The sequence below is a fragment of the Carassius carassius genome, chromosome 49 (genome assembly GCF_963082965.1).
Source record: "Carassius carassius chromosome 49, fCarCar2.1, whole genome shotgun sequence".
Classification (NCBI taxonomy): domain Eukaryota; kingdom Metazoa; phylum Chordata; class Actinopteri; order Cypriniformes; family Cyprinidae; genus Carassius; species Carassius carassius.
Window position 1 is genome coordinate 15,185,462 of NC_081803.1, and position 25,312 is coordinate 15,210,773.

The 25,312-nt window shown below is 36.4% G+C and overlaps 4 protein-coding genes and 1 pseudogene across 5 annotated transcripts; 3 read left to right on the forward strand and 2 right to left on the reverse strand.

The window, feature by feature from the left end:
• Positions 1–84: 84 nt before the first annotated feature.
• LOC132132249 (nonsense-mediated mRNA decay factor SMG8-like) lies at positions 85–3,581 on the reverse strand. The gene is made up of 4 exons (XM_059544601.1): positions 2,018–3,581; positions 1,744–1,889; positions 785–1,654; positions 85–673 (listed from the first exon to the last, which is right to left on the reverse strand). The coding sequence occupies exons 1-4, from the start codon at positions 3,540–3,542 to the stop codon at positions 461–463; spliced, it is 2,754 nt and encodes a 917-aa protein (XP_059400584.1). The 5' UTR covers positions 3,543–3,581; the 3' UTR covers positions 85–460.
• A 658-nt stretch (positions 3,582–4,239) lies between these two features.
• On the reverse strand, positions 4,240–7,264 carry LOC132132548 (proline-rich protein 11-like). 2 transcript variants are annotated; one of them, XM_059544966.1, is made up of 10 exons: positions 7,062–7,264; positions 6,878–6,987; positions 6,351–6,492; positions 6,157–6,279; positions 5,868–6,065; positions 5,680–5,760; positions 5,487–5,596; positions 5,350–5,409; positions 5,162–5,246; positions 4,240–5,009 (listed from the first exon to the last, which is right to left on the reverse strand). In XM_059544966.1, the coding sequence occupies exons 1-10, from the start codon at positions 7,074–7,076 to the stop codon at positions 4,968–4,970; spliced, it is 966 nt and encodes a 321-aa protein (XP_059400949.1). In that variant the 5' UTR covers positions 7,077–7,264; the 3' UTR covers positions 4,240–4,967. The 2 variants fall into 2 exon arrangements, with proteins under 2 accessions (XP_059400949.1, XP_059400948.1); XM_059544965.1 differs by having other exon boundaries at positions 5,862–6,065.
• Positions 7,265–7,283: 19 nt separating this feature from the next.
• LOC132132549 (serine/threonine/tyrosine-interacting-like protein 1) lies at positions 7,284–9,118 on the forward strand. The gene is made up of 8 exons (XM_059544967.1): positions 7,284–7,592; positions 7,711–7,772; positions 7,886–7,985; positions 8,046–8,179; positions 8,264–8,409; positions 8,535–8,632; positions 8,734–8,846; positions 8,941–9,118. Exons 1-8 carry the CDS (start codon positions 7,490–7,492, stop codon positions 9,070–9,072), a joined length of 888 nt encoding a protein of 295 aa, XP_059400950.1. The 5' UTR covers positions 7,284–7,489; the 3' UTR covers positions 9,073–9,118.
• Positions 9,119–12,753: 3,635 nt separating this feature from the next.
• On the forward strand, positions 12,754–16,563 carry LOC132132767 (ion channel TACAN-like). Its single transcript, XM_059545289.1, has 12 exons — positions 12,754–12,995; positions 13,149–13,267; positions 13,350–13,466; positions 13,705–13,764; positions 13,925–14,020; positions 14,218–14,307; positions 14,730–14,795; positions 15,057–15,118; positions 15,223–15,315; positions 15,407–15,471; positions 15,725–15,793; positions 16,192–16,563. The coding sequence occupies exons 1-12, from the start codon at positions 12,918–12,920 to the stop codon at positions 16,300–16,302; spliced, it is 1,026 nt and encodes a 341-aa protein (XP_059401272.1). The 5' UTR covers positions 12,754–12,917; the 3' UTR covers positions 16,303–16,563.
• A 1,530-nt stretch (positions 16,564–18,093) lies between these two features.
• On the forward strand, positions 18,094–24,648 carry LOC132132366 (NADPH--cytochrome P450 reductase-like; annotated as a pseudogene).
• The last annotated feature ends 664 nt before the right edge of the window (positions 24,649–25,312 follow it).

Here is a 25,312-nt window from a genome sequence, read left to right on the forward strand (position 1 = left end):
AAAACCACAAAAATAATAGATTGTTATTTTTTTACAATCTTTCTTAAAAAAAAAGAAAAAAAAGAGTTTAAGCATTTTATGAGATCTCATTTTATTTTACTCAGGTAAAATAATTTATAACATCAACTTCAAAAAGTCAACAGCTAACTGAAAATCTAGAGTGGACACTTTTGCATACACATTTAAAAAGTAAATTAAGTTTAAAATATAGTTTTATAATGACATTATTCACTGCCAGGTTTTTTTTCCTCAATGCAGGTATTTATTTACCATAAACACAACATTCCTTAATTTGATAGCTTGTATTTACAGCCATAGATATTTCTAGAATTTGGTTAAAAAAAGAACAGGCACAAAAAAATGAAAACAAGCATGGTGACACCAAAATGATGCTTAATATGCTTAATGTCCTTGTCCTACAGATATATTAACAGTGCTTTCAAGTGCAGAGTGTTTTTTGTTACTGTGGAGTTGAACTAGTCGAGTTGGCACGCAGAATGCCTCTCAGCACCCTGAAGTTTGCCAGTGGCTGGTTCTCCTTCGGAGGGTAGCATGGTCCACGATCTGTCACGTAGGCATAAGGGAAGCGTAACACCCAGAGTCCATCAGGGGGCAACACCATCTCAGGCTGCTCCGGATAGAAGATAGGACAGGGAGGGGGACCTGGCTGGACCTAGTAGAGAACAGAAGCACAAAACAGTCAACTTTAATGGACAAAATGTGGGTAGCAATCATTTAATCAGATTACAAATTGACTGATGTTGCATTTTGTAACATATTATACCTGTGGGTTTAGGACAATCTCAAGAGGAGCATCAGGGATGACAACAAAAAGGCGAGCCAGCTGAGCATAGTGTGGCTTGATCCCTCGTCCTTGAGCTGGAGAGTGAATGTATAAAGGCATATCAGAATTCAAGCATCTAGTTGCTGGCTCCTTTGGTCCACCTTGCCCAAGCACTTTGACTACTTTATCAGGGCCAGAACTAAGGAAGCGGCGCCCTCTGCTGTCCTCATACTCAAAACCAACAAAAGCACGAGCTACATCATCACGTCTCCGCGCTCGTCCGATTCCTCCAGCGCTGCCTCGCTTTCCAGCGTATGCTTTATTCGGTGCCGGCCAAGAGGCTGGTCCTCCCTCCAGAGGCTCAAGCGATCCTACATCTTCCTCTGATCGGCTTCGAATGACAACATCCCAGGGCAAGAGGAATGCAGAGCCCGGGAGGAATCCAGGTTGCTCTAAACCAGTGAGGCTGTTGTAGGCCTTAGCTGGACCAAGTTTAACAAGAGACCAACTCGAGAACTTGGGCAACAGTCCCTTCGGGCATCCAGAATGAAGCATCCCGGGGAGATACTCCACTGTGGAGGGCTGTCTGTCCACCAAGCTTGGCCTCTTCTCTTGTCCTTCTGCTCCATCAGCATATGTTCCAAGGCTGTCAGTTGACTGGCCAAAGCTAAGAGCGAGACTCAAACTTGTGCTATCACCAGGTGTGTGAGTGCTAGTCTCTTTTTCCTTTAGACGATCAGCTTCCCCTGGTGGAGGAAGCTCTCCAGGTCTGGGCACCTCATCAATGGCAGGAGCAGGGTCGGGTGTGCTGGCTTGGAACACTGGGAAATTGATCCTGTCCAACTTTCCACAGCATTTCTCTTCAAGCACCTGAGAATGAAAGACAGAATGACAAAGAACAGATTTAAAGTTTGTGTAGTGAATATTTACGGTGGAAAAAAAAACTTTTAGCTACTGACTTGATAGAAGTCATAGTTGGCAGCCTGGATGTCAAACGGATCTTCTCTTGGAGACTGCTTCCTACCACAGTTACAGGAGCTTGTAGAGCGTCCCCTGCTGTTGTGGTATAGAACTGGCGGGTTGTGGTCCATTTCTGGCTTCTCTCCTGCAATGTGAAGAAAAACAGATTTAAGTTAGAAAGAAGTACATTTTCGTCAATATACCATGGAAAACAATTACTCTTCACATAGAAAAAAACGATCTGTATAGATCTTTTAAAACACGGATCTTTACCTTGCTTTGGCAGCAGATGAAACTTGTGCACGCAGTGCTGATCCGTAAGGCTGCGCTCCTCGCAGAGCTGATGCCCGTTACTCCAGAACTTGTAGCAATCCTCGTGGAGCTGTAAGGCGTATCTTTGAAAGGCGACTCCCCTCGCGTGCTGGCTGTACACTCGCAGTGCCTGCACCAGCTGATTCTTGTGCACTGTGGTGGTGTAATTATGGGGAAGGTTTGACTGGTACGCACTGTGAGCCAGTGGCAAGGCTTTCTGACACCGGTTTTCCGAGAATTTTGCATCTGCATCAAGGAACCCCTCTAGCACTTTGAGCTGACCCTGCACCTTGAGGGAAATCTCGGCTGCGTCATCCTCACAGTTCTCTATCATGACCTGATAAAGTCTGTGCGCCACATGCACCCATTTGGAATAAGTAGGCAACTCGAAGTGTGATGGTTGCGGATTGCGACCTACACTGTCATCAAACCCTTTCTTGGTCAATACGAGTTCGATGTGCTGCCAAAGGAACTCTTTTAAAGTGCAGTCCACCAGCTGCCCTCCCGAGGAAAGACTGCTTTCTACATTGAAAGAGGGCTGTCTATTGGAGTACCTCATCTGTTGGTACCGCCTTTGCCTGGGCACAGGTGTGCCGCCTTCACTTTCTCGCAGGACGCAGTTGGACCGCAGGTGCCCCAGAAGAGAGCCGATGGGGTCCTCATCTGGTCCTGGCACTACATATACAAAAGCTTGGTTAGCAGGCACTGTAAAGAGACAATTACTACTCTGATTGGTCAAAACACGACTTTTCCTGAATATCCTATATATCTGATCTTCCAGAGCATGCTGCAGCCGCCTTCTAGGGGAGTGTTTTTTGGGTTTTTCCCCTCCAGAGCAATCAGTCCCATTCCCACCCGTGCCAGAGGAGCCCACTCTGAGCGCTCCGTTCATCTGGAACACGAACAGCAGACGTGGAGGGCACGGCCGACAGTTTAACTTCCATTCTTTAGACACTGGCAAATCTTTAATCGCAGCGCGCATCAGTGGAAGGGCTTTCTGACGTAGCGCGTCCAAAGCGCGGAACATTCTATCGTACGTGACGTCGAACGAACATGTGGGATGAACCAGCAAAAGAACATGGCACAGCGAGAAGAGATACAGCAGCTGTAAACAGTGATCCTTCTCTGCTACTTTCAAAAACTCATGCGCTTCTGCGTGACCCAAACCCGCCGTCAATGATTCGCACGCGCGAATAAGTTGGCGGTTGTCAAAAACAGATGTTAGTACTAGATACAGCACGCGGTTCTCCAGATTATAATACGCATGAATCGATGTTCCCCCACCCGGACTGTCAGTGTCGTCGCTCCCAAAGAGAGTGAAGACGTGTTTATCTGCTAAGGTGTTTATGATAGAGTCTTTGGCTGATCCCTGTTGCATTGCGCTTTTCCCAAATATGCCCAATACGCAAACACCCTCATCTTTGTCCACGGTGTCTTCGATTATTTCTGACTGTAGCAGTGCACCGATATTCATGGGCATCGCCATCTTTGCTGGACAGAAACAAATGGGCGGGGCTTTGATGAACGCATTTCTCTGAGCGCCAAAGAAGAGTCCGGGTGGATACATTAATCTGCAATTTAATGTCCGGACAAAGTGCATGGGAAAATGTATATGTAAATAGGAATGGTCTTATAAGTCTGCGGTGTTTTTATTGTTCTCCAAACCAAAAACTGTAAAAAAAGAGAAAAAAAAAATTCGGAAATTAAAATAAAATATGATTATTAGATCATTTAATTATGATTTAATTTAATTAGATGATTTAGTTACCTTGGCAGAAAAATAAAATTAGGTTGAAATATTAAAATTACTAAAAGCTAAATAGAAATATTATATATATATAAATGCACATAAAATTACTTAATCTTAAATTAGGCTGAAAACACAATATAGGAATAAATGCCAATTCCAAATATCGGTGAATGCTATAATATAATGCAATAATAGTAAAAAATAAAAATTAGATAAAATATAAAAGGAAAATGAGAAATGCTGCCAGTTTAAGCTGAAGTTATAATGACTAAAAATGAAAAGTTAAACAGAATTAATAAAAATGACAAAAGCACATACCAAATTACTAAAACATATTAATAAATACTTTAATATTATATGAATGATGACCTAACATTTGTCTTCATCTAAATGCACTTATTTTGTACTAAAAAAAAACAGCAAGTAGTACACATTTTCTGTAGATCCAATATTTATTAAAAGTTTGCTATTCATTGCATTTTTTTTTTTTTTACATACAAATAAAAGTGGCTTTAGACAAATATTGCAAAAGACCCTTAAAATATAAAACATTAAGACATAGTAAAATGTACTTGGGTGTTAGACCTCAAGCTCACCAGTAAACATACAGTAAAACCTGGAAATAAAACATCCAGAGTCTCACAATAACAGGTCTAGTTATTATCAGTCACTGTGCTATATGTTTTACCACACACACCTAAGTTATCAATGGCTTATTGAATGTACAGATCAATAACTGACATGTCTCACCCCTGTACAGACTTCAACACTGTATCAAGTACTATATTTCACAGCAGAGTTAGTTTGCAGATTCCACAGTCATATTCAGTAATGCACGTTCAGTTATGTAGTTCTACTAATTATACGGTTAACCATATTGACCACATGCTGATGTGCATTTCATTTTTTTTATACATTCTGCATTTGTAATTACCACGTCTTAAAAGGCAGTTCTGATATAAAAAGGAACAAGAAGCACAATTCACATGCAACAAGTATATAAAATAAAGCAGCAAGTAACATCAAAACACAGTCCTTTCACTAAAATAGTTACTACAGTAACATGATAGTATAGGAGCCAAAGCTATTAGCAGTGTCACAACATGCATATAAAAATAAGCCAAAATACAATGTGCTATAACAAACAGTAATTTTCTTTGTTTAAACAGCCTTGAGTGATGATAGCTCTTTTGTTAAAGCACTCTAAAAGAATTAAAAAAAAAAAAACAGGCCATAAATTCATGAGTTATTTGTTAAATAAAATTATCTTTCGTTCAAATGAAACTAGCGGTCTCAAAGAAAACCTTAAAAGACTAAATTCCGTGATTTATTTTGGGATAAAGCGATTTACATACCAGGTACTGGTTTCCTAACCCTCTGGCCATGTTAGGATCCAGGCTTGAATTCTCTTTGTTAAAAAGCGGTGTGCCACCAGGACTCCTAAGAATACAGCAAATTAGAAGTATTAAGCTATATGTGATGTCTGTAGTTTTAGGCATGTCTTGACTCTATTTCCAACAATACAAAGTAAAAGTGATCTTGCCTCATTAAGTTGACTTTTCGAAGCTGTACCTGAAGATTCATGGGATTTTTGGTTGGTGTCCTAAAGAGAAGATCATAAATGATGAAGCATGAATGTATCACTTTAAAGAATAATAATTACATTTATGCAAGATTTACCTGCCAAGGTTTGATCTAGACTTTAAGGGGATGTCAGAATTAGAGCGTCGCAAGCAGACTTTCTGCAAGTCTGCAAGTGTGACCAGTGGCGATCTTCTCGCTGGAGACACCTGTGAACAAATATGCTATCATAAATATCGAACCCAATGCAGGATACATTGGAAACGTTTTGAGGACACAATCTTTCACTCACCTGAGTTTTTTGGCCTACAGTCACTTTTCTTAGTCGTACTGCTTGAAGATCTTGAAGAGTCAAAGCAACATTTTTCTTCTCCTATTATGGGACAGGTGAAAATTTGTGAAAAACCTAAAATAGTGCAAACCTTCATCACTTGTCTTCTCAACAAGCAAAGTGAAGTGAATAGAAAAATAAACGTTTACCTTCACAGAGGTAGTTTTGGCAGTTTTTAGGGGAACTGAGGCCACTTTCGGAGCAGCAAGTGTCAACAGAATTTGGGGAGGAGGAGGAGGAAGAGGAGGAGGAGGTGGAGGTGGAAGGGAGACAGGCGGAGGTGTAGAGTGCTGAACACCATCAGGAATTTCACACTGACCGCCTGCAGTCTTGGCTTCTTGATACAGCTATAAAGTAATATTTTATATAGTTTACAAGCACTGGAATTTGGAAAATAATTAAAGAACATTCTTTTCAGAACAGCTGATATATTCTAACCTTCAAATTGGAATGCAATAGTGCTATTTCCCTTTGCAGCTCCTCTACTTTTTGGTGAAGGGACTCCAATCTTTCTGAATAGCCTCTCCAGAAAAAGAAGACATTCAGGAGTCCATAACAGGTCTAAAAAAATAAGCTGGTCAGACACTGGAAATCTCTCTCTTTTGAATGCTAATAAAATAAGAAGAACTTACTTGATTAATTGTCTTTCCAAATTTTTGCACAAAACATCCAAATGCAGAAAACAGAGCTCCAATGCTTAGTGTTAAAGACATCTGTTTAGTGGTTTGAACACTCGTCTCCTCCATAGTGTCCACCTTTGTTTTGTTGTCTGGACTGGGTGAAAGCATTACCAGAAAGTAAAGTATATATATACAGTAGACACAGTTAGCTTATAAGCCTTTTATTTTCAAAGTCTTAAAGGGATAGTTTACCCATATTTTGAGAAATGCCTCAGTTTTTATAATGGATGTCAATTTGCAGCAAAACTGTTTGGTCACCAACATTATTCTTCAAATATCTCATTTTCTATTTTACAGAATAAAGTCATAAAGATTTGGAACAACATGAGGGTGAGGGAATGATGAAGAATTGTCATTTTGGGTCAAGAATCCCTTAAAGTCTTAAAAATAAGGATAAAAAGTGTTCATGCTTTACAGCATTTTTCTTATGATTATATGTTAATATCTAGTATGAGTATTAAAATGATGCAGTCACTCACACAGGGGCCGTTGGTATGGCAGGAGTCCCAAGTGGCTTCTTGCTCTTTATGGCCCAGCGTCGACTGCTGCCCTTTCTCTTCCTCCGCCATAGAAAAGAATCGCCGAGGCCCTGAAAAAAACGAATTACACATTGCTTAATGATTGATGATTTACCGATTTAAGTAGCTAATAGTAACAACATACCCTTAATCTAGGCATATCCGCAGCTGCTGACAGCTGTAAACCTGATTTTCAAATTAGTTCCTTATTGTTTACCCTCCAATAGGAGCGCAGCTGAAGCGCGGTGAGGCGGGTTTTAACTTTTGATTGGTTAAGGAAGAAGGAAAGGGATTGCGTCTGGAGCGGAACGCGTTCAACCAATCACTGCAGCGTTTTGTTTGTTACCATAGCAGGAGAATAAACAATCACCAGTGAGCTGTAGAGCGTGTTATTTGAGCATAAGCAATAACAATAAATAAGTCTAGTTTGGTTTAAGAAACTCTTCGGGGCAGTAATATTTCAAAACGCCAAGTAAAATAAGTATCAAGCCAACTTGTAATTTTTAGTAAAACATTTTTTTTGTGAAGAAACATTACAGACAGCCACATTTTTTTGTGCTCAAGCAGTAACTAATGGCTGGAAAGGTTCTCTGTGAGGCTTCAAAACTGTACAACATCCTAAATCAATACACTCATCTTCCAAGACTTGCAGAAAGCAACTATCTTTGTCTGATTGGTAAGAATTAAGAAGTTATTTCTTATAACTGAAACACCGGCTGTACATTAACTGTACTAATTTAAATACTAACAAATTAAAGTGGAAGTATAATAGTTACCATAATCCTATTTTTCAGATGCTCGTGCAGCAGAATCATATAACTTCAGCCACATCATTACCGCCGGAAATGCAAAATGGGTATGTTTCAATTCAATTTTATTTCTTTCCTAAAGTTTATTCTTATATCATGTTTTGCAACATTGTAGAATATAAAAACACAACCTTTCATTAGCCTTTCTTGCTTTTCAAAGGATTCTGATGGGAAGTTTATTATGCCCTTGGATGTTGAGGTTGAAAGTATGAAGCATATCATTGTTTATGACAGTAGTACACATTCTCTGTCAGATTCAGGTAAGACACTACCTTTTCTAATATTCTGAACTACCTCCTAACTGAATGTTTTTCTTATAGGTCCAGCTATAGACTGTGCAGACAGCATAGAAAAAGCGAGCCAATTTCCAGTTCAGATTCTTAGTGGAGGCTATGAGAAGTTTTCTGCACTCTACCCTTTCCTAAGAACGCAAAATATTATTTACACTATTAAGGTATTGTTCGTAATAGATCATAAATTAAGCATTTTTTTGCTCTTTATAAATATATTTAAAGATCATGAATACATATATTCATAGGAATTGGAGAGCTTGAATCCCTATCCTGTGGAAATCTTGCCAGGCAAACTTTACATGGGTGATTACAGGCAGGCCACAAACCTGCAAATCCTTAAAGATCTGAAGATCAATGCACTTGTCAATCTCTCTGATGAATGCAGTCTAGTGTGAGCCAACCCACCATCTCATATATATTCAGATATTGTATAAAATCATAGTATTTAAAAAAAGAAAATCCATTGTCATGTCCTGAAAACCTGAATTAATCTATAAACTGAACTTTGCAAACTAGGTTTAAAAAGGCAAACTGCACTGTCTTACACATCCGAATTGCAGATTCTTCAGAGGCAGATTTGATCGCTTCATTTGAGAGAATGTGCATTTTTATTGGTAGGTACTAGGATTTTTTTTTCAGCTGATGAACAATAACTCAAAGAAAAAAGAAAAAATCTGATGTTCAGCTATGATTATGTGTCTTTTAAACATTTCAGGTTCACATCTCAATACTTCTAGTTCTGTTCTGATATTCTCTACTCTTGGAGTAAGCCGATGCAGTGCTGTAACAATGGCATATATTATGCATCACCTTAAATACACACTAAAGGTAATGTTTTTACTTTTGCATTTGCAGTTTGCATTGATGTTATTGACAGATGCTTTTTTAAATATATGCCACATGTCATTTCTAATTATTTTAGGAGGCATGGAATCATATTCAGCAGTGCAAAGCCAACATGAGGCCAAATCGAGGATTTGTACAGCAACTTTCTGACTGGGAACTTCAGACTGTTGGGAAGAGAATGACAGATATATCTGAACCCAACTACTGACAATAACAAAATTTAACAGAAACATCATGTGCACATTCATATTCAATGACTTTCTACATTATTTAATATTAATATATTACAATTATATTAAAAAAACATTCCCGTAAACACACTATAGACAATATTCGAATGTACAAAATAGGGTAACACTTTACAACAAGGTTCCATTAGTTCGTGTTAGTTAATGCATTCACTAGCATGAACAAACAGTTCATTATTAATCTTTGTTAATATTAACCCTTTCATGCATAGTGGTCACTACAGTGGACAGCCATTAAAAAAGCATTTTCTTGAATTTGCATGGGTTTTTATGGCAAAGTTGCACAGCAGCCTCTTCATTGGACCCTGGTGCATCATCCTATAAATTGCAACCAAGTGGCAAGCTGTTGTGTTTCGATTTTTCCCCCTCCAAATCAAGATGGCCAAGGGTCACACTCAGACATGCCATGTTGCTCCGGAATATCCACCCATTCCTTCTATCCTAGGAGACTCTTGTAGGTAAAAAAATATTGCAGCATCAAGCAATATCTAATGAGTCATAGCACAGTAAAATTTTCCAAGTTTTGATTTTAGATTGAGAGAAAACTGATTAATCACATGTCCACTGTAGTGGACATCATGCATTAATTGCTATATTTCAGCTACAATTCATAATTATAATGTGAATATTGTTTTTGAAATTTAAAAACTTAATCTGCAGTGACTTTTTTACTGTAAATAAATGTATTTGTATTATTAGAATGTAATTTGCATTGACATCGAAAGTCATGTGATTACATAATGTATGACACTTGTAATGCATTACTTTACTTGTTAGATCAAAAAGTAATCTGATTTCGTAATGCACGTTATTGTAATGTGTTTTTTTACTCATAACATCAAAAAGTAATCTGATTACATTATGCATGTTACTTGTAATACATTTCTTTACTCAACATCAAAAAGTAATCTGATTACGTAATGCATGTTACTTGTAATGCGTTTCCGTACTCATAACATCAAAAAGTAATCTGATTATGTAATGTGCGTTATTGTAATGTGTTTCTTTACTCATAACATCAAAAAGTAATCTGATTGCGTAATGCATGTTACTTGTAATGTGTTTCTTTACTCGTGACGTCAAAAAGTAATCTGATTAGGTAATGCACATTACTTGTAGTTAATTACTTGTTAGATCAAAAAGTAATCTGATTAGGTAATGCATGTTACTTGTAACACATTACTTTACTTGTAGCATCAAAAAAGTAATCTGAATGCGTTATACATGTTACTTGTAATGCATTACCCCCAACACTTATAATTTCAGATGAGATTGAAAAAATGTATGGATAGGTTTTCACAGAGGAGGGCTATGATAGAAATGTACATGTCCATCTTGAACATAATCAGAATTATCAGCTAATAAGGGTAAATATCCATACTCTGGTGCACTGGAGGGAGCATCTGAGTGGTTTCCACAGTTGTACCTTGACAGGCTTTAGAAAATTCTGATGGAATCATGTCCTCATGTTCTAATATCAAAGATATGCAAAGTGCAACTTGTATGAAGTTGTATGAAGCCTTTGCAATATTTCGCATTTATATTTTTTGCATATATTTTATAGTTTTCACATGATTTGATATAATTGTATTGATTAGTTGGTTAAATTCACATACTTTATCTGTTTGATTATTGTCTTATATTTAATATAGTATATCTTCAGTTTAAACCATAACTGCATGCTTTCCACTCAAGTGGACATCTGAAGATATCTTTGAAAAATAAAATAAAAATCAATTCTTGTTTTTCATGCCCTAACAGCAATAAAAAAACAGGAAAAAAATCATTTCAAATTCATGCATGAAAGGGTTAATAAAAATTCATTATTAGTTCATGTTAATTCACAGTGCATTAACTAATCGTCCCCTTGGAATTATAAGGTTCTTTATCTGACATTTTTGTCAAAATTAGTTATTCCCATATTGTTATTCTATGACAACTTATTTACATTATCTGATAGATTTTTTATGTTGTATACATTATGGGATTTTTATTTAAAAAACAATAAGGTTTTATCTACACAGTTGAATGGAATGCAAAAACTTTGAAGCTCAATATCTCAAAACTACTCGCAATGCAGATAGAACCTTATAATTCCAAGGGGACTTAATGTTAAAAAGCACAACTTTTGATTTTAATAATGCATTAGTAAGTGTTAACATTAACTAAGATTAATAAATGCTGTAGAAGTATTGTTCATGCTAAGTTCATGTTAATTAAAGTAGTTAACTAATGTACCTTATTGTAAAGTGTTACCCAAAATAGTTAATATACAGATTTATTATATACCACTAAAAAGAGCAGTTTATGTCATAAGATCAATGATAAGTCAGGAGGGCTACTGGTCTGCATTTTCGTCAACTTTGCCGTATATGTTGCTTCAACACATATACTATTTATAATAAAAATGTTGTAATTACATTACATTACATTTATTCATTTAGCAGACGCTTTTATCCAAAGCGACTTACAGATGAGGACAGTGGAAGCAATCAAAAACAACAAAAAGAGCAATGATATAAGTGCTATAACAAGTCTCAGTTAGGTTAACACAGTACACATAGCATGGGATTTTAAATATAATAAATAAAAAGAAACGGATAGAATAAAAAAAAGAATAGAGCAAGCTAGTGTTAGAGGTCTTTACACACACACACACACACACACACATACAATTGCATAATAAATGAAAAGAAAATAGAATACAAAAAGATTAGAAAGGTAGTTAGATTATTTTTTTTAAAGAATAGAATTAGAATAGTGAGTGTTAAAGTTAGAGGGTCAAATAAAGATGGAAGAGATGTGTTTTAAGCTGATTCTTGACGATGGCGCTCAGATTGAGTTGGGGAGGTCATTCCACCAGGGGAACATTTAATTTAAAAGTCTGTAAAAGTGACTTTGTGCTTCTTTGGGATGGCACAATCAAGCGACGTTCACTTGCAGAACGCAAGCATCTAGAGGGCACATAAGTCTGAAGTAACAAATTTAGGTAAATGGGTGCAGAGCCAGTGGTAGTTTTGTAGGCAAACTTCAATGCCTTGAATTTTATGCGAGCAGCTATTGGAAGCCAGTGCAAATTGATAAACAGAGGTGTGACGTGTATTCTTTTTGGTTCATTAAAAATTAATCTTGCTGCCGCGTTCTGAATTAATGGTTTGATAGAACTGGATGGAAGACCTGCCAAGAGAGCATTGCAATAGTCCAGCCTGGACAGAACAAGAGCTTGAACAAGGAATTGTGCAGCATGTTCCGAAAGAAAGGGCTTGATCTTCTTGATGTTGAATGAAGCAAATCTGCAGGATCGGACAGTTTTAGCAATGTGGTCTGAGAAAGTCAGCTGATCATCAATCATAAATCCAAGGCTTCTAGCTGTTTTTGAAGGAGTTATGGTTGATGTGCCTAACTTGAAATAATGATGAAATAATTAATGAAATAAATAATAATTGTAATAAACCTTTTTAAAATTTTCTGCAAATACATTATTCCAATGACCTATTAAGAGGTTCTGTCTACATTTTAAACACTAACCCTGAACTTTGGTTATTCAAAGTTGCTATATTCCTTTTGGCTGAGGAACGTAGCTGTCTTGTCTTGAAAGCGCTCATTGGTCAGATTACGTGGAGGGGCGTTTCATTATGACGCGGGGTTCTTCTCTGATTGGCTAAGCTTGTTGTGAAGCTGCGTTCAGATGACAGACGTGTGTTAAAAAAAGATAGCGAGGTGATCCGACAACGGTAGAACAGACCCTTTATTCTCTTCACTCTTATCTGGGAAAACTACCTTTCATCAAATACACTCTGTGGAAATGTTATTTAACCCGACTGGCTTGAAAGAATGTTTACAAGAATGGGAGGATCTGAAAAAAGACTATCAACAAGTTCAGGTGTGGAGTCTTTCTTTCTCTAGTGCTAATCAGATAACGTTAACAGGACAGCTCTGAAATATCAGACCTTACTCTTCTATATTTAAATGTTTTATATGCATCATAATTGTTGTGACCAACTGCAAATGTCTAATGTCAGTATTTGTTACTTAGGAGACACATCGACTTTACAAACAAAAGCTGGAGGAGGTTTCGAAACTGCAGGACAGCTGTTCTTCTTCAATCGCACGCCAGAGGAAAAAGTTAAAGGATCTCAACGAATCCCTGCAGGAGTCAGTTAGGAGTTATATAAGCTTTGGTCAAAAATAAATGTTGTCGTTCTGTATCTTATACTCATTCTTTTTTCTCTCGTAGATGCAGAGCGGTAGCGAATTCAGAAGATGTAAATAAAATAGATGAGATCCAAGATTCTATAAAGGAGAGATCAAACGTCTTTTTTGAGATGGAGGCCTTCCTGCCAAAGAAAAATGAGTAATACACATTAAATGCATTTACAATTCAAAGCAGGTCATACAGCTCTATATTTGCCTGTTACTAATTCAGTGACCTTAAAGTATTGTAGACTAAAGGTGTGTGTGGTATATATTTTAATAATGATTGACAGTGGTGTGTGGATTTGTAATTTGCCTTGTTCAAACACTTTCAATGATTCTGCAAGCACCAGGTTATTACATGAAATATACTGATGCTAACTCTGTTCTTGTTCCAGGTTATACCTCAGTCTTGTGCTTGGAAATGTTAACGTCACACTTCTTAACAAGCAGTCCAAGTAAGCATCTCAAACAGTCCTGTCTGAATTAAATGTTCAGAAAAAATCTAACACCACAATAACTTGTGATCATCATCTTTAAACAATGTGGTGTCATGAAAAGCAGTCATGTTGATGAGTCATGTGATTTGTTTGACTCTTGCCTGTTTCTCCACTACAGGTTTGCCTATAAAGATGAGTACGAGAAGTTCAAACTATACTTGACTGTGCTTCTCTTGTTCTTCTCATTCACCTGTTGGTTTTTGTTCAGCTACAGGTACATGTTTATTCCAACTAAATATGAACATTTTTGGCTTAGCCTAATAGTGCTTTTAAGAGTGGAAAAGTGTATTTTTTTTAATATCATGTATCAACAGCCATTTTTTAATCAGTGATCATATGTAATTCTGCATGTTTCACTAATACATAACCAGATTAATGTATGTGTTTGTCTTTGCCCTTGTGTTCTGACAGGGTTGTAGATGCACTTTTCAACTTCCTGTTGGTGTGGTATTATTGTACATTGACGATAAGAGAGAGCATCCTCATTAATAACGGCTCCAAGTAAGAATAATCCTATGATTATACTCTTAAAAATAAAGGTTCTTTTAACTGTGTAACATTGACTTCTAATAAAGGATAAAGGTTGACTAAATTAAGAAAGAAAGAAATATTTTTTATTGACATCTATGGTTCCATGAAGAGCCTTAAAGATCTGTGGAACCTTTCCATAGTCCTCTCACAAAAGGTTCTTTATAGTGGAAAAAAGGTTCTTTAGACTATTAAAATGTTCTTTTATGAGAATTGTTAACTGGGAGGATTTTTGGGGAACTTAAAGTGATTCTTATATGGCATCACTGCGAAAACCTCCTGTTGAACCTTTAATTTTAATTTTTTACATTGTATGTAATACACAATTCTTGCCATGTATTAATGCAGTACTACAGACTCTACTGTAAAGTTTCAATACTTGCCTTGTGTTTTAGGATCAAGGGCTGGTGGGTGTTTCAACACTATGTCTCAACATTTCTCTCTGGAGTAATGCTGACCTGGTAAGAACAATGTAACTCTTTAACACAGTTAGATATTACACAATTAAATCTTTGAAACTTTGGCCCTTTAATAAAGAGTATTTAATTATGTATTAGTTTAATCAGATTCATTTATTCTGATTAAATGCTTGAAATGTGTTCAAGTAGGATGGCACACGTTATAGTAATTTTTGAGGGTTAGTAGAACAGAATTAGTGTGAGAAAGCGCGAGAGATAATGTGTGAATATCAGATTTGTGTCAACTGTTCATTTGTCTCACAGGCCTGATGGTGAGCTCTACCAGATGTTCAGAAATCAGTTCCTGTCCTACTCCATGTATATAAGTGAGAACTGCTGCCTTACAGTATTAGTAACACGTTCAGTGTATTAATGATTTATTCATTGTCTTATTTAATCACTTATTTTTCTTGTTTTGTTCTCCATTCAGATTTTGTTCAGTTTCTCCAGTACTATTACCAGAGTGGCTGCTTATATAGACTTAGAGCTCTTGGAGAAAGACACAACATGGACCTCACAGTTGGTGGGTTGTGTGTTCTTTTCTCGTCTTTTTTTCCCCTTATTCTATTGCAGATTTATCTGCTAACACGTTTTCACATGTGCTTTATGATCAGAGGGGTTTCAGTCCTGGATGTGGAGGGGTCTGACCTTTCTCCTGCCTTTCCTTTTCTTGGGCCATGTAAGTTTGATACTATGTTTGTTAATTTTGTAATCATCATAGTAAAGGCTTCTTCTGGTGGCACAGAGGGCAATATGTCAGGTTAAAGGTGTAACATAGTTAGAGACGATGTAACCATTATATTTACATGTACCTGAATGACAGTACCAGACAAAACAAGTTATTAAAATAGTGAAGTGAAACGTTGACAAGTTCTGATGTAATTCTATTGTTGTTATGCTGTGGTTCTAACCATCTTATTATGTATATACAGTTTTTCCAGCTTCATAATGCAGTTACACTCTTCCAAATGACTCAGCATCCAGTATGGAAAGAGTGGCAGGTCAGTTTTTCAAAATAGTTTTGTTTACATCATGTGCTTACACGTATTAGCTAAATAAAATAGTAAAATAAAGATCCACAAGTTATATTTACTATTCAAGGTGTGTATATTGCTTCAATCCAAAAGCATTTATAATATATATCTTACATTATATATATATATATATATATATATATATATATATACACATAATTTTATTATATGCACACACATATATATATATATATATGTATATATATATATATATATATATATATATATATATATATATATATATATATATATATATATATATATAATATATATATATACATATATATACATATATATAATTTTTTATGTTTGATGTTGAAATAATTTGTATTCTAATTTAAATTTTTTTTTACAATTTTTCTTAGGTTCTCATGTGTGCCTCTACTTTGCTTGTTTTGTTCATGGGGAATTTCTTCACCACTCTTGGAGTTGTTTACCACAAATACATGGATCACGACAGAGCCAAAGCTTTATAAATGACCAGCACAAAGACTGCTGAACTCTTTATTAAAAGAAGTTATGTTTTATATTAATGTTTTTTAAATGTCATTTAAATGTCATTCATATTTTTTGATTAAATGTTTTCAAAAAATGTTTTTTTCGGTTTTTTGTTCAACTTGGCTAAGTTATGATTTTTGCAAATGTGTCACAAAGCATTAGGGATAAAATGTATTTTCCCTAAACCTAAAATATTTAATATATATGTTTTTTTTTTTTTAAATTAAAGGACTAAGTGTCATGATGTTTTGCACACCATATGCCAAAGAAAGTCATGACATCAAAATATGATAACAGTTTGTTGTTTTCTTTTTCCACATTTCTAAAACACCTCTGGCCTATAGTTAAAGTTGATAAGAATGGGCAAGTTAATGATTGTTCAAGAGAACTCAAACAGAAGCTAGAAGACATTTATGGAAATCATTTGCTATCAGTGGCGTTGTTCCACAATGTCAACACATTTTGACTTTACCATCACCTTCATGTGCAGATGCATGTGCAGTCAGTTAAATGTTAGGGAAAACTGAATGACTTTTTCAACATTTTCAAGAATTGATTGAGGAAGCCCTGTCAGACAGAAATGGTAAATGAAAATATCCCTCAAGTGCTTTCAGCAGAACTTTAGGTCCAAGGTTTTTATTAATATTGTAAAGACATCTCATCCACTTCCATTTTAAACCAAGATTTAAAGTAAAGAATTGACCTAATTGACCATAACAGTTTTTTTTATTCCCTTATTTTCTTATTTAAATTCAACTGTCATAGCATATATAATTGCCAAATAATCCTACGCTGAGAGACAGGTCAGTTCTAAGTGGGGGAAATTTGCTGCAGTGGGGAAAAAAAAAGAAATGAAAAATCTATAAACATTCTAAGAACACGTTAACGCATTCTAAACATTACAACAAAGCAAAAAGGTAGCATCTGTTCGAAATGGTATATTTGAACTTGGGCCTGGCAACCCGGCGTTTCACTGTGACGTAAGCTCGTGCTGTGCTCCTTGCTCCAGCTAACCGGTCCGGAGGTATGTGTTTTTCTAGTGTGTGTTTTGTTGTGTAACTGTTGAATTATAACAATATCCATCCCTGTTAGTGTATTGTCAGTCCCTTTGTGAAGTCATAAACAAAAAGTGAATATTTGGTGTACATACGCGTAAGTGGTCTGCCCTTACAAAAATACTATGGCAATGATAGAGTGGTAGTAGTATGAGATGGTACACAATGTAACTTTACTACGCGATATTAACATATTCGTGTATGTACGTCAAAGTATTTCAACAAAGCCATACATGTCCAAAAACACGTCAGTACAACAGCCTTCTGCTTTTTAAGAGATGAGGGGTGTTTTGTAACACGTCATAGCTGATATTTAACGATAAAAGTTTCTATGTAAGCAAACGAGGTGAGGAAAATGATATTAATTAGAAATGTACGTCCTTCAAAACAAAGTGTGTTTTGTAACTTGTCATTATTGTGTAATTACATTGAGTCTTCAAAAGAGGGCACAGCGAGACAACTCACCAATTCTATTGTTTTTCAACGTCAACTATATATGGCTCAAACTAAAGTTTTAATCTATACTATCTTTAGATACTGTCAATCTATAGCATTTATCATATTATTATTATTTTTTTTAAATTTTAAATATGATTAATAAATTATATGTAAATATAAATTGTCTGCGTGTGTGTGTGTTTCAGAGTTGATGAAAGCAAGTGATGAAAACAAATCTGTTTTTACAGACATATCTGTTCACTGAATTATGTGAAAATGGAGGACAGTGAATCCCAGCTGCTCTCCGATGAGGATCAGACTCCGGAGCCTCTCCTAGGCTCTCTGGACACCTTTGTCTTCTCTCTAATCGCAGGACTGCTTATCTACTGGTTCTTCTTCCAGAAAAAATCAGAGCCTGTTCTGGATTTGAAGACATTTCCTGCAGTGTGAGTGCCTCATTTTAACTCCCCTTCCCCCTTCATTTGTCCTCAATAGAGAAATATTACACCAACACAAATTGTTCTGCACAACAAAAATGTTGATCAGAGCCTTGAAAGAGTGAAACACAAGCACAATATATATGTGTTCTTCCACCCCACAATAGTGAATGAATGAGGCATTTATATAGCGCTGTAGTGTGTATTGCTGTACACTCAAAGCACTTCACAATCATATGGGGGATCTCTCCTCAGCCACCAGTGTAAATGCAAATAATAAAGGTACAAAATGAGCTTTACAGTCCATGGCAGAAACTGTGTTATAGGGCTCAAATTTGCAATAATATTTTATTGGACGGCCTGTTTATAGTTTTTCTCCCCATAGACCTTTGGGCTTGTTCGAACAAAGCATCGTTTCTCCACCATGGTTCGTTCCTAAAGCACTTTGTGGTCATGGACTCCAACATTGCAAAATGTTGACGTAATGGGATTGAGAGAATGTGTGTACGTTACATTCTGTCTCAGGGTTATGGTCTGCAGTAGCTGAGACACAGTTCATATACACAGTGGTTATGTGTAATTGTGAATGCCAACAGCTACTTCTTTGTCCATAAATTTTCATACATGTCAAGTTGGTAAAAGTTCATTTCCTGTTCAGTTTTCACAATTCCGAACAGACACATTAGTGACTCAGCTGTTGATATCAAACATTAAAGTGAGCCGTGCAGTAAAAAGAAGGATTGCATGAGGTTGAAAATGAGCTATTTGTTCAGATGGAGTCACAGGATGTTATTGTTCCTGAATGTGCCTCATAATCCTTGTTAGTCAGCTGTAGGGTTTTGTGTTAAACTTGTGACCTATACTCACCCTTTAAAACAATGAAAGGCCTGATGACTTAAGCACCAACACCAAGCCAGTCCAAGCCATCAACAACTCCACTAGTCTTTCTTTTTTAGTTGTTCTAATCAAATGCATTTCTTATTTGGAGTCTGCAGTGAAACACATTGCAAAGCGTTTTAAAAATTAATTAAAAATTTAGATGGGCTTTTGTTTTAGTGTTCTCTTGTATTTTATTAGGCTGGGAAAAGGAGGGAATGGACTCCTTGTGTTTGCGTTGGCAGGGGCATTCGAGTATTTTCCATGTCTATGTGCATGTGCATTTAGGATGATGTGAGGATTCAGTAACAGCATTTTGCTGCAGAGATCCATGGGAAATGTTGTATATTCCTGTTGCTTTGCAACCGCTGTGCTCTGGCCAGATGGCAGGAGAGAGACCGAGAGAGACCGGGAGAATGAGCATGCATGGGAGCCCGTCTCAGACCCTCGCCTGCCTCACACCTTTTTTCCTTCACTGAAGAGTGATGTGTTTTCTACAGATTCTCCTAATGATCTTTTACACAGCCCAAAGGACTTTCTCAGGCTGTATGAGGGCTTGATCCAAACCTCTTAGAGACGAAAGTGCTCTGTATGCCGAACCCTAAAGGACAGAGTTCTCTTTGCCTCAGGACAGACTGGCCGCTGCAGAGAGGTTTCATCTGTTGTAATTTGTAATCACTTTTGCTCTTAGGAATTGCTTATTGTCTTAACAGTGCAATGCATTGATGTATGAGTGGTGTGTAGAAACTTTCTAATTTTCATTTGCACAAAGCAATGACTATTTTGCTGAATGTCTTGTGAAATGCTGCGTGGATACTCTATGAGAAGGGGATCATTTTTTTCTTTACTTTGGGGTTATAAACAATATATAGGGGAAGAATTTATTGTTTTGCCAGTGCAATGATGGTTGGGTTTAGTAATTTAATAGTCTGATTATATACAGTATATACCCTAACTGTGATATATGTTTTTGAAAGAAGCCTCTTTTACTCACCAGGGTGTTAATTTAAATAAAAAATGCAGTAAAAACTGTGATATTGTGAATATCATTACAATATAAAAATACTGTTTTCTGTTTTAATTGTATTTTAAATGTACTGTAGTGTATTCCTGTGATGGCAAAGCTGCATTTTCATTCTAATATGCGGATTTGATTTTTTTTTCAGGATTTCTGATGAATAGAAAGTAAAAAAAAAAAAAACTTTTTTAAAAGAGTAGAGAAACTAAGGTTATTGTATTAAACTTACAATGTTCAAGTAATGTTTTTTTAACTTAGCAGACTGCCTTCTGTTCTTTGTTGAATTAAAATGAAAATATATGGTTTCATTAGTAGAACAATGACTGAAAGCAGACGTGTTCTAATGCTGTGGTGCTCTCAGAGGGGTTGTAACGACTGGGTGAAGGAGTGGCAGGAAGCAAGTGCGAGATTTAACGGTTTAATGATGACAATGATACAAGACGAAAATGATACAAAGATGAAGCTGAGAGCAATACATTGTCCAGGATGGTGCCGGTGGGTGAAGTATCCGGTTGACGGAGGTGAGTTGGCAGCAGGAGAGGGTGACAGGAACTGCGGGGAAGTGAGCGGAAGGTAAGTGATGTTGCTTGGTGGTGGTATGCGTGGACGGGGTTCCGGGGAGACACGGACATCCAACGCAGAAACACACAAGAAAGCAACGCATAGGTCACAAACATGAAACAACGCTCTCACGAACACAAGACGCTAGACAAGCCAATTTATAGGGTTGAGTAATGAGTGACAGCTGTTGCTGATGACAATTAGCGGAGACGCCCACAAACTAATCAGTGCTGACGCGTAATACACAGACTTCAACCACAAAGTGCAAAACCCAGAGATCTAGGTTTACCAACCGTGACAGGGGTGTGAACTTCAGGAAGTTCTCCTGAAGCTGAACAAAGGAGGAAACCGGCACTTGATACACATCAAGTTAGATATCATGGATTCTAAAATCAGGTATGCATTACAATTGACTCGTTGGGTGGATCTCACGAAAACATTTCTAGGTCACATTGTACCCTTTAAACAAAAAGGAGAAACAAATTTAGAAAGGGAAATTAAGCTTGGTTTCATTTTTTTATTTAAAAATTATATTCTATTACGTAATATAAATAAAATTTTATTAAATACAAATGAATTTTTTCTACTTTAATTATAATTTCTTATAAATAGAATTTCACTATTGAGTATATATTCATGCCGTGTCCAGAGTGTTTTTTTTTTATATCCTCATATTAATCAGTTGATGCCAAACTTGACAGATATGATGCTGGAGACTATGTTGCCATTTACCCCACAAATGATGCAGTGGTGGTCAACAGAATAGGAGAGAGACTTTGAATATTGGAGATCTTGATACTGCAATCTCACTCAAAAATCTGTATGGTATGTACTAATATCTGAAATTCTTATTGTGTAATTAAACATATCAGAATGTTTTCATTCATAATGTAACATGCTGTGGTTGATAATGGTATTTCAATTCTGCAGAGGAATCTAATAAAAAGCATCCGTTCCCCTGTCCAATCACATACCACACAGAACTGAGCCATTACCTTGATATCAACAACACACCACTACAGTAAAACGTGAATATTTTTATTCCCCATCTGATTGGTCCTTTAAGGATTTGTATCAGTATTACATTTTTTTTTTTTTTTTTTTTTTTTACATTTTTCAGTGTTGGGTTTTGGATTCTGAGAGGAACATATTGGCTATTTTAGAGGATCTACCTTCCCTGAACACTTTAGACCACCTGTGTGAGCTCCTTCAACTTCAGGCTCGATACTATTCCATCGCCTCCTCCAGCAAGGTAAAACCCTGCAGTTTTCGATATTATACCTTGAATTAAAAACTTTGAGGTTGTTATTTTCTAAATATTTAACTACTTGAATTAATCCAAATCCTGATAACGATATGCTACTTTTGTTAACTTTCTGGGTGTTCAGTGGTTATATTTTGTTTCTGTTCATTTTATTTCTTTTTCTTAAAAAAAAAAAAAAAAAAGGGCATGGAGACAAAACAAGTAATGTCCTTGAAAATATTTGCCATATTTGTCTTTTTTTCTCTCTCTTTCTTTCTTTCTTTTTTTAACAAACATGACTGTAGAATCACAACTTGACAAATGTGCTTTGTACCGTCTCATATCCTTTTAATAAAAACACAATGTCAAAAAAAAAAAAAAAACTTTGAGGTTGACGCAGACTTTGTTTGCCCTCATTTCAGGTGCATCCTACCTCTATCCACGTCTGTGCTGTGGTGATTGAGTACACCACAGAACTGGCTTAAGAACAAATAAATGAGCGAGAACGGCCACAAGCACACCGTTCCTATGTATGTTAGGAGATCCCAATTCCCCCTACCATTCAAACCCAGTAATCCTGTAATCATGATTGGGCCTGGCACTGGCATCGCCCCCTTCATGGGCTTCATCCATGAGAGAGCTTGGCAGAAAGAACAAGGTGAAGCTTGAAACTTGCTTTGACACAACTTGTGAATAATAATATAGTGAAGGTATCTCACTCAGTCTTTGATCGTTTTTGCAGGGAAGGATGTTGGTGAGACGATACTTTACTTTGGTTGTCGCCATAAGAATGAGGACTTCCTGTACCAGCAGGAACTGGAGGGGTTTGAGAGGGCGGGTGTGCTGAAACACAGCTTAATGTTGCCTTTTCCAGAGACCAGGAGCAGAAGGTGAGTGACTTAGGGATGCACTGAAATTCCAATTCTGGCCACCAACTAAATTACTTTCATGTTATGGCTGCCAAATTAATTATATTAAAATTACATACTATATTGGCAAAAAAAAGAAATCTATAAAATTATTTGTTTATATTGCATTCATTTTGAGACTTGCTAAATGTTATGTTGAACCGTGTTATTAAATTATTAGTGTTTTAAAAAGTTAACTTGAGTGTGACAGAAGACGGCAAATCTAATGCAAATTGAAAAAATAGGAATTACACATTTTAAAAATCCATATATACTTTTATATATTATTTTTATTCAGCTAGGATGCAGTAAATTTAGTCTCGCGTAGCCAGACCTTCAGACTGATGGTAGAAGGTCTGGGATGGCTGCTTTGAATGGCCAAGGCCCGTCCAAGAGGCCATGATTGACAGATAAATCAACCAATCACATTTCGTGTTGTGATGAATCATGTTTAGGGGTGTGGAATTGTCCCCACAGTAACAGACCAGTGTGTAAAATTTTGGATGTATTTTAAAGATTCTGTCGCAAACTTTAAATATTTCACATACTTTTGAAAATGCAGTGTTTAATAGATCCTGATAAGCTCTCATCGTTACAACTGAAAACACTACAGCTTTTTTCTGCCATGACAGGGTTTGGCATCATTGCATCTTTGTTTCCAGGTGGAACGTTAAAGAATACAATGCACACATCTCCATGAAATCCTGTATAATTCAACCAATCTGATGACGACTTTGAAACTCCTAAAGTGTTTCCAAATTTGTTTGCTGTATGCATCAGACGTTCAGCCAGCGGTCCGTGGGCATGAAGTCTGAGGCTGAGACTACATTGAATTAAACAAAAGGCATTACAGATGTTTATGATGTTACAAAAGATTTCAAACAAATGTTGTTCTTTTGAGTTTTTATATTCATCAAAGATTACTGAAAAATAAATTTATATTATGATTTCTGAAGAAGAATGTCACAATGAAGATGAGTAATGGCTCCTGAAAATTAGGAATAAATTACTTTTAAAAATATATTAAAATCATATTTCACAATATTACAGTTTTTACTATAAATAAATTCTGTCAAAAATCTTACCATATTGGAAAACAAGATTTTTTTTTTTTTAAAAATCCAAATTTAAAGATTCATATTATTATTATTATTAATAAGATGCATAATATTACTATTATTTTTTCCCCACTTATCTTAAACCAATATGAATGGTCTTATTATCACAATAATAGTTTTCACAATATTAAAGATTTCCATTTTTAAGAGTAATTCCTTGGACCGTGCTGTTTTTATTGATCTATGTGCAAAATCTTCTGAAGAAAAACAAGGAGCAGTTGTGGAAGCTCATTCATTCAAATAATGCCCACATCTATGTTTGTGGGTAAGAACCAGAAGTTTATTCTATCACAGATGAATAGCATTCTTTGAACACAGTCTGCACCTAGTTAACTGGCAGGATTTCAGTAGAACAATAAACCGCTTGAAATAATTATAGTGCTTCCATATAGTTATATGATTTTGCTTGCATAAAGTGGTCAATCCTGCCATTCACCAGTATCATATTTTGTCTTTAAAGACCACAGCATCTCTTTCAAACAGCATTTTTGCTTGCCTGTGTAATGAGAATATGTGTCCTTGCAGAGATGCACGTAACATGGCTCGGGATGTGCACACAGCCTTCTATGAGATTGCAGAGGAGGTGGGCGGCCTGACGCACACTCAAGCTGTAGACTATTTCAAGAAGCTGATGACCAAGGGCCAGTACTCGCAGGACGTTTGGAGCTAAGCTAACTGATAAACCAATGTTTACCCACTTTACCTCAAACTACAACCCGAATTCTGGAAAAGTTGGGACGTTTTTTAAATTTTAATAAAATGAAAACTAAAAGACTTTCAAATCACATGAGCCAATATTTTATTCACAATAGAACATAGATAACATAGCAAATGTTTAAACTGAGAAAGTTTACAATTTTATGCACAAAATGAGCTCATTTCAATTTTGATTTCTGCTACAGGTCTCAAAATAGTTGGGACGGGGCATGTTTACCATGGTGTAGCATCTCCTTTTCTTTTCGAAACAGTTTGAAGACGTCTGGGCATTGAGGCTATGAGTTGCTGGAGTTTTGCTGTTGGAATTTGGTCCCATTCTTGCCTTATATAGATTTCCAGCTGCTGAAGAGTTCGTGGTCGTCTTTGACGTATTTTTCGTTTAATGATGCGCCAAATGTTCTCTATAGGTGAAAGATCTGGACTGCAGGCAGGCAAGGTTAGCACCCGGACTCTTCTACGACGAAGCCATGCTGTTGTTATAGCTGCAGTATGTGGTTTTGCATTGTCCTGCTGAAATAAACAAGGCCTTCCCTGAAATAGACGTTGTTTGGAGGGAAGCATATGTTGCTCTAAAACCTTTATATACCTTTCTGCATTCACAGAGCCTTCCAAAACAT

Excerpts from the sequence above, each read along its gene's own strand:
- LOC132132549 (XM_059544967.1), top strand. The coding sequence starts at position 7,490 with ATGGCTGGAAAGGTTCTCTGTGAGGCTTCAAAACTGTACAACATCCTA. Across the intron at positions 7,593-7,710 it reads CAACTATCTTTGTCTGATTG|ATGCTCGTGCAGCAGAATCA; the intron begins GTAAGAATTAAG and ends CCTATTTTTCAG. Across the intron at positions 8,180-8,263 it reads ATATTATTTACACTATTAAG|GAATTGGAGAGCTTGAATCC; the intron begins GTATTGTTCGTA and ends ATATATTCATAG.
- LOC132132548 (XM_059544965.1), bottom strand. Across the intron at positions 5,761-5,861 it reads CTACCTCTGTGAAGGTAAAC|GAGAAGAAAAATGTTGCTTT; the intron begins GTTTATTTTTCT and ends GTCCCATAATAG. Across the intron at positions 5,597-5,679 it reads CTGTAGGCCAAAAAACTCAG|GTGTCTCCAGCGAGAAGATC; the intron begins GTGAGTGAAAGA and ends ATTTGTTCACAG.
- LOC132132249 (XM_059544601.1), bottom strand. The coding sequence starts at position 3,542 with ATGGCGATGCCCATGAATATCGGTGCACTGCTACAGTCAGAAATAATC. Across the intron at positions 1,890-2,017 it reads TCATCTGCTGCCAAAGCAAG|GAGAGAAGCCAGAAATGGAC; the intron begins GTAAAGATCCGT and ends TTCACATTGCAG. Across the intron at positions 674-784 it reads AGATTGTCCTAAACCCACAG|GTCCAGCCAGGTCCCCCTCC; the intron begins GTATAATATGTT and ends GTTCTCTACTAG.
- LOC132132767 (XM_059545289.1), top strand. The coding sequence starts at position 12,918 with ATGTTATTTAACCCGACTGGCTTGAAAGAATGTTTACAAGAATGGGAG. Across the intron at positions 14,308-14,729 it reads CTCATTAATAACGGCTCCAA|GATCAAGGGCTGGTGGGTGT; the intron begins GTAAGAATAATC and ends CTTGTGTTTTAG. Across the intron at positions 14,796-15,056 it reads TCTGGAGTAATGCTGACCTG|GCCTGATGGTGAGCTCTACC; the intron begins GTAAGAACAATG and ends TTTGTCTCACAG.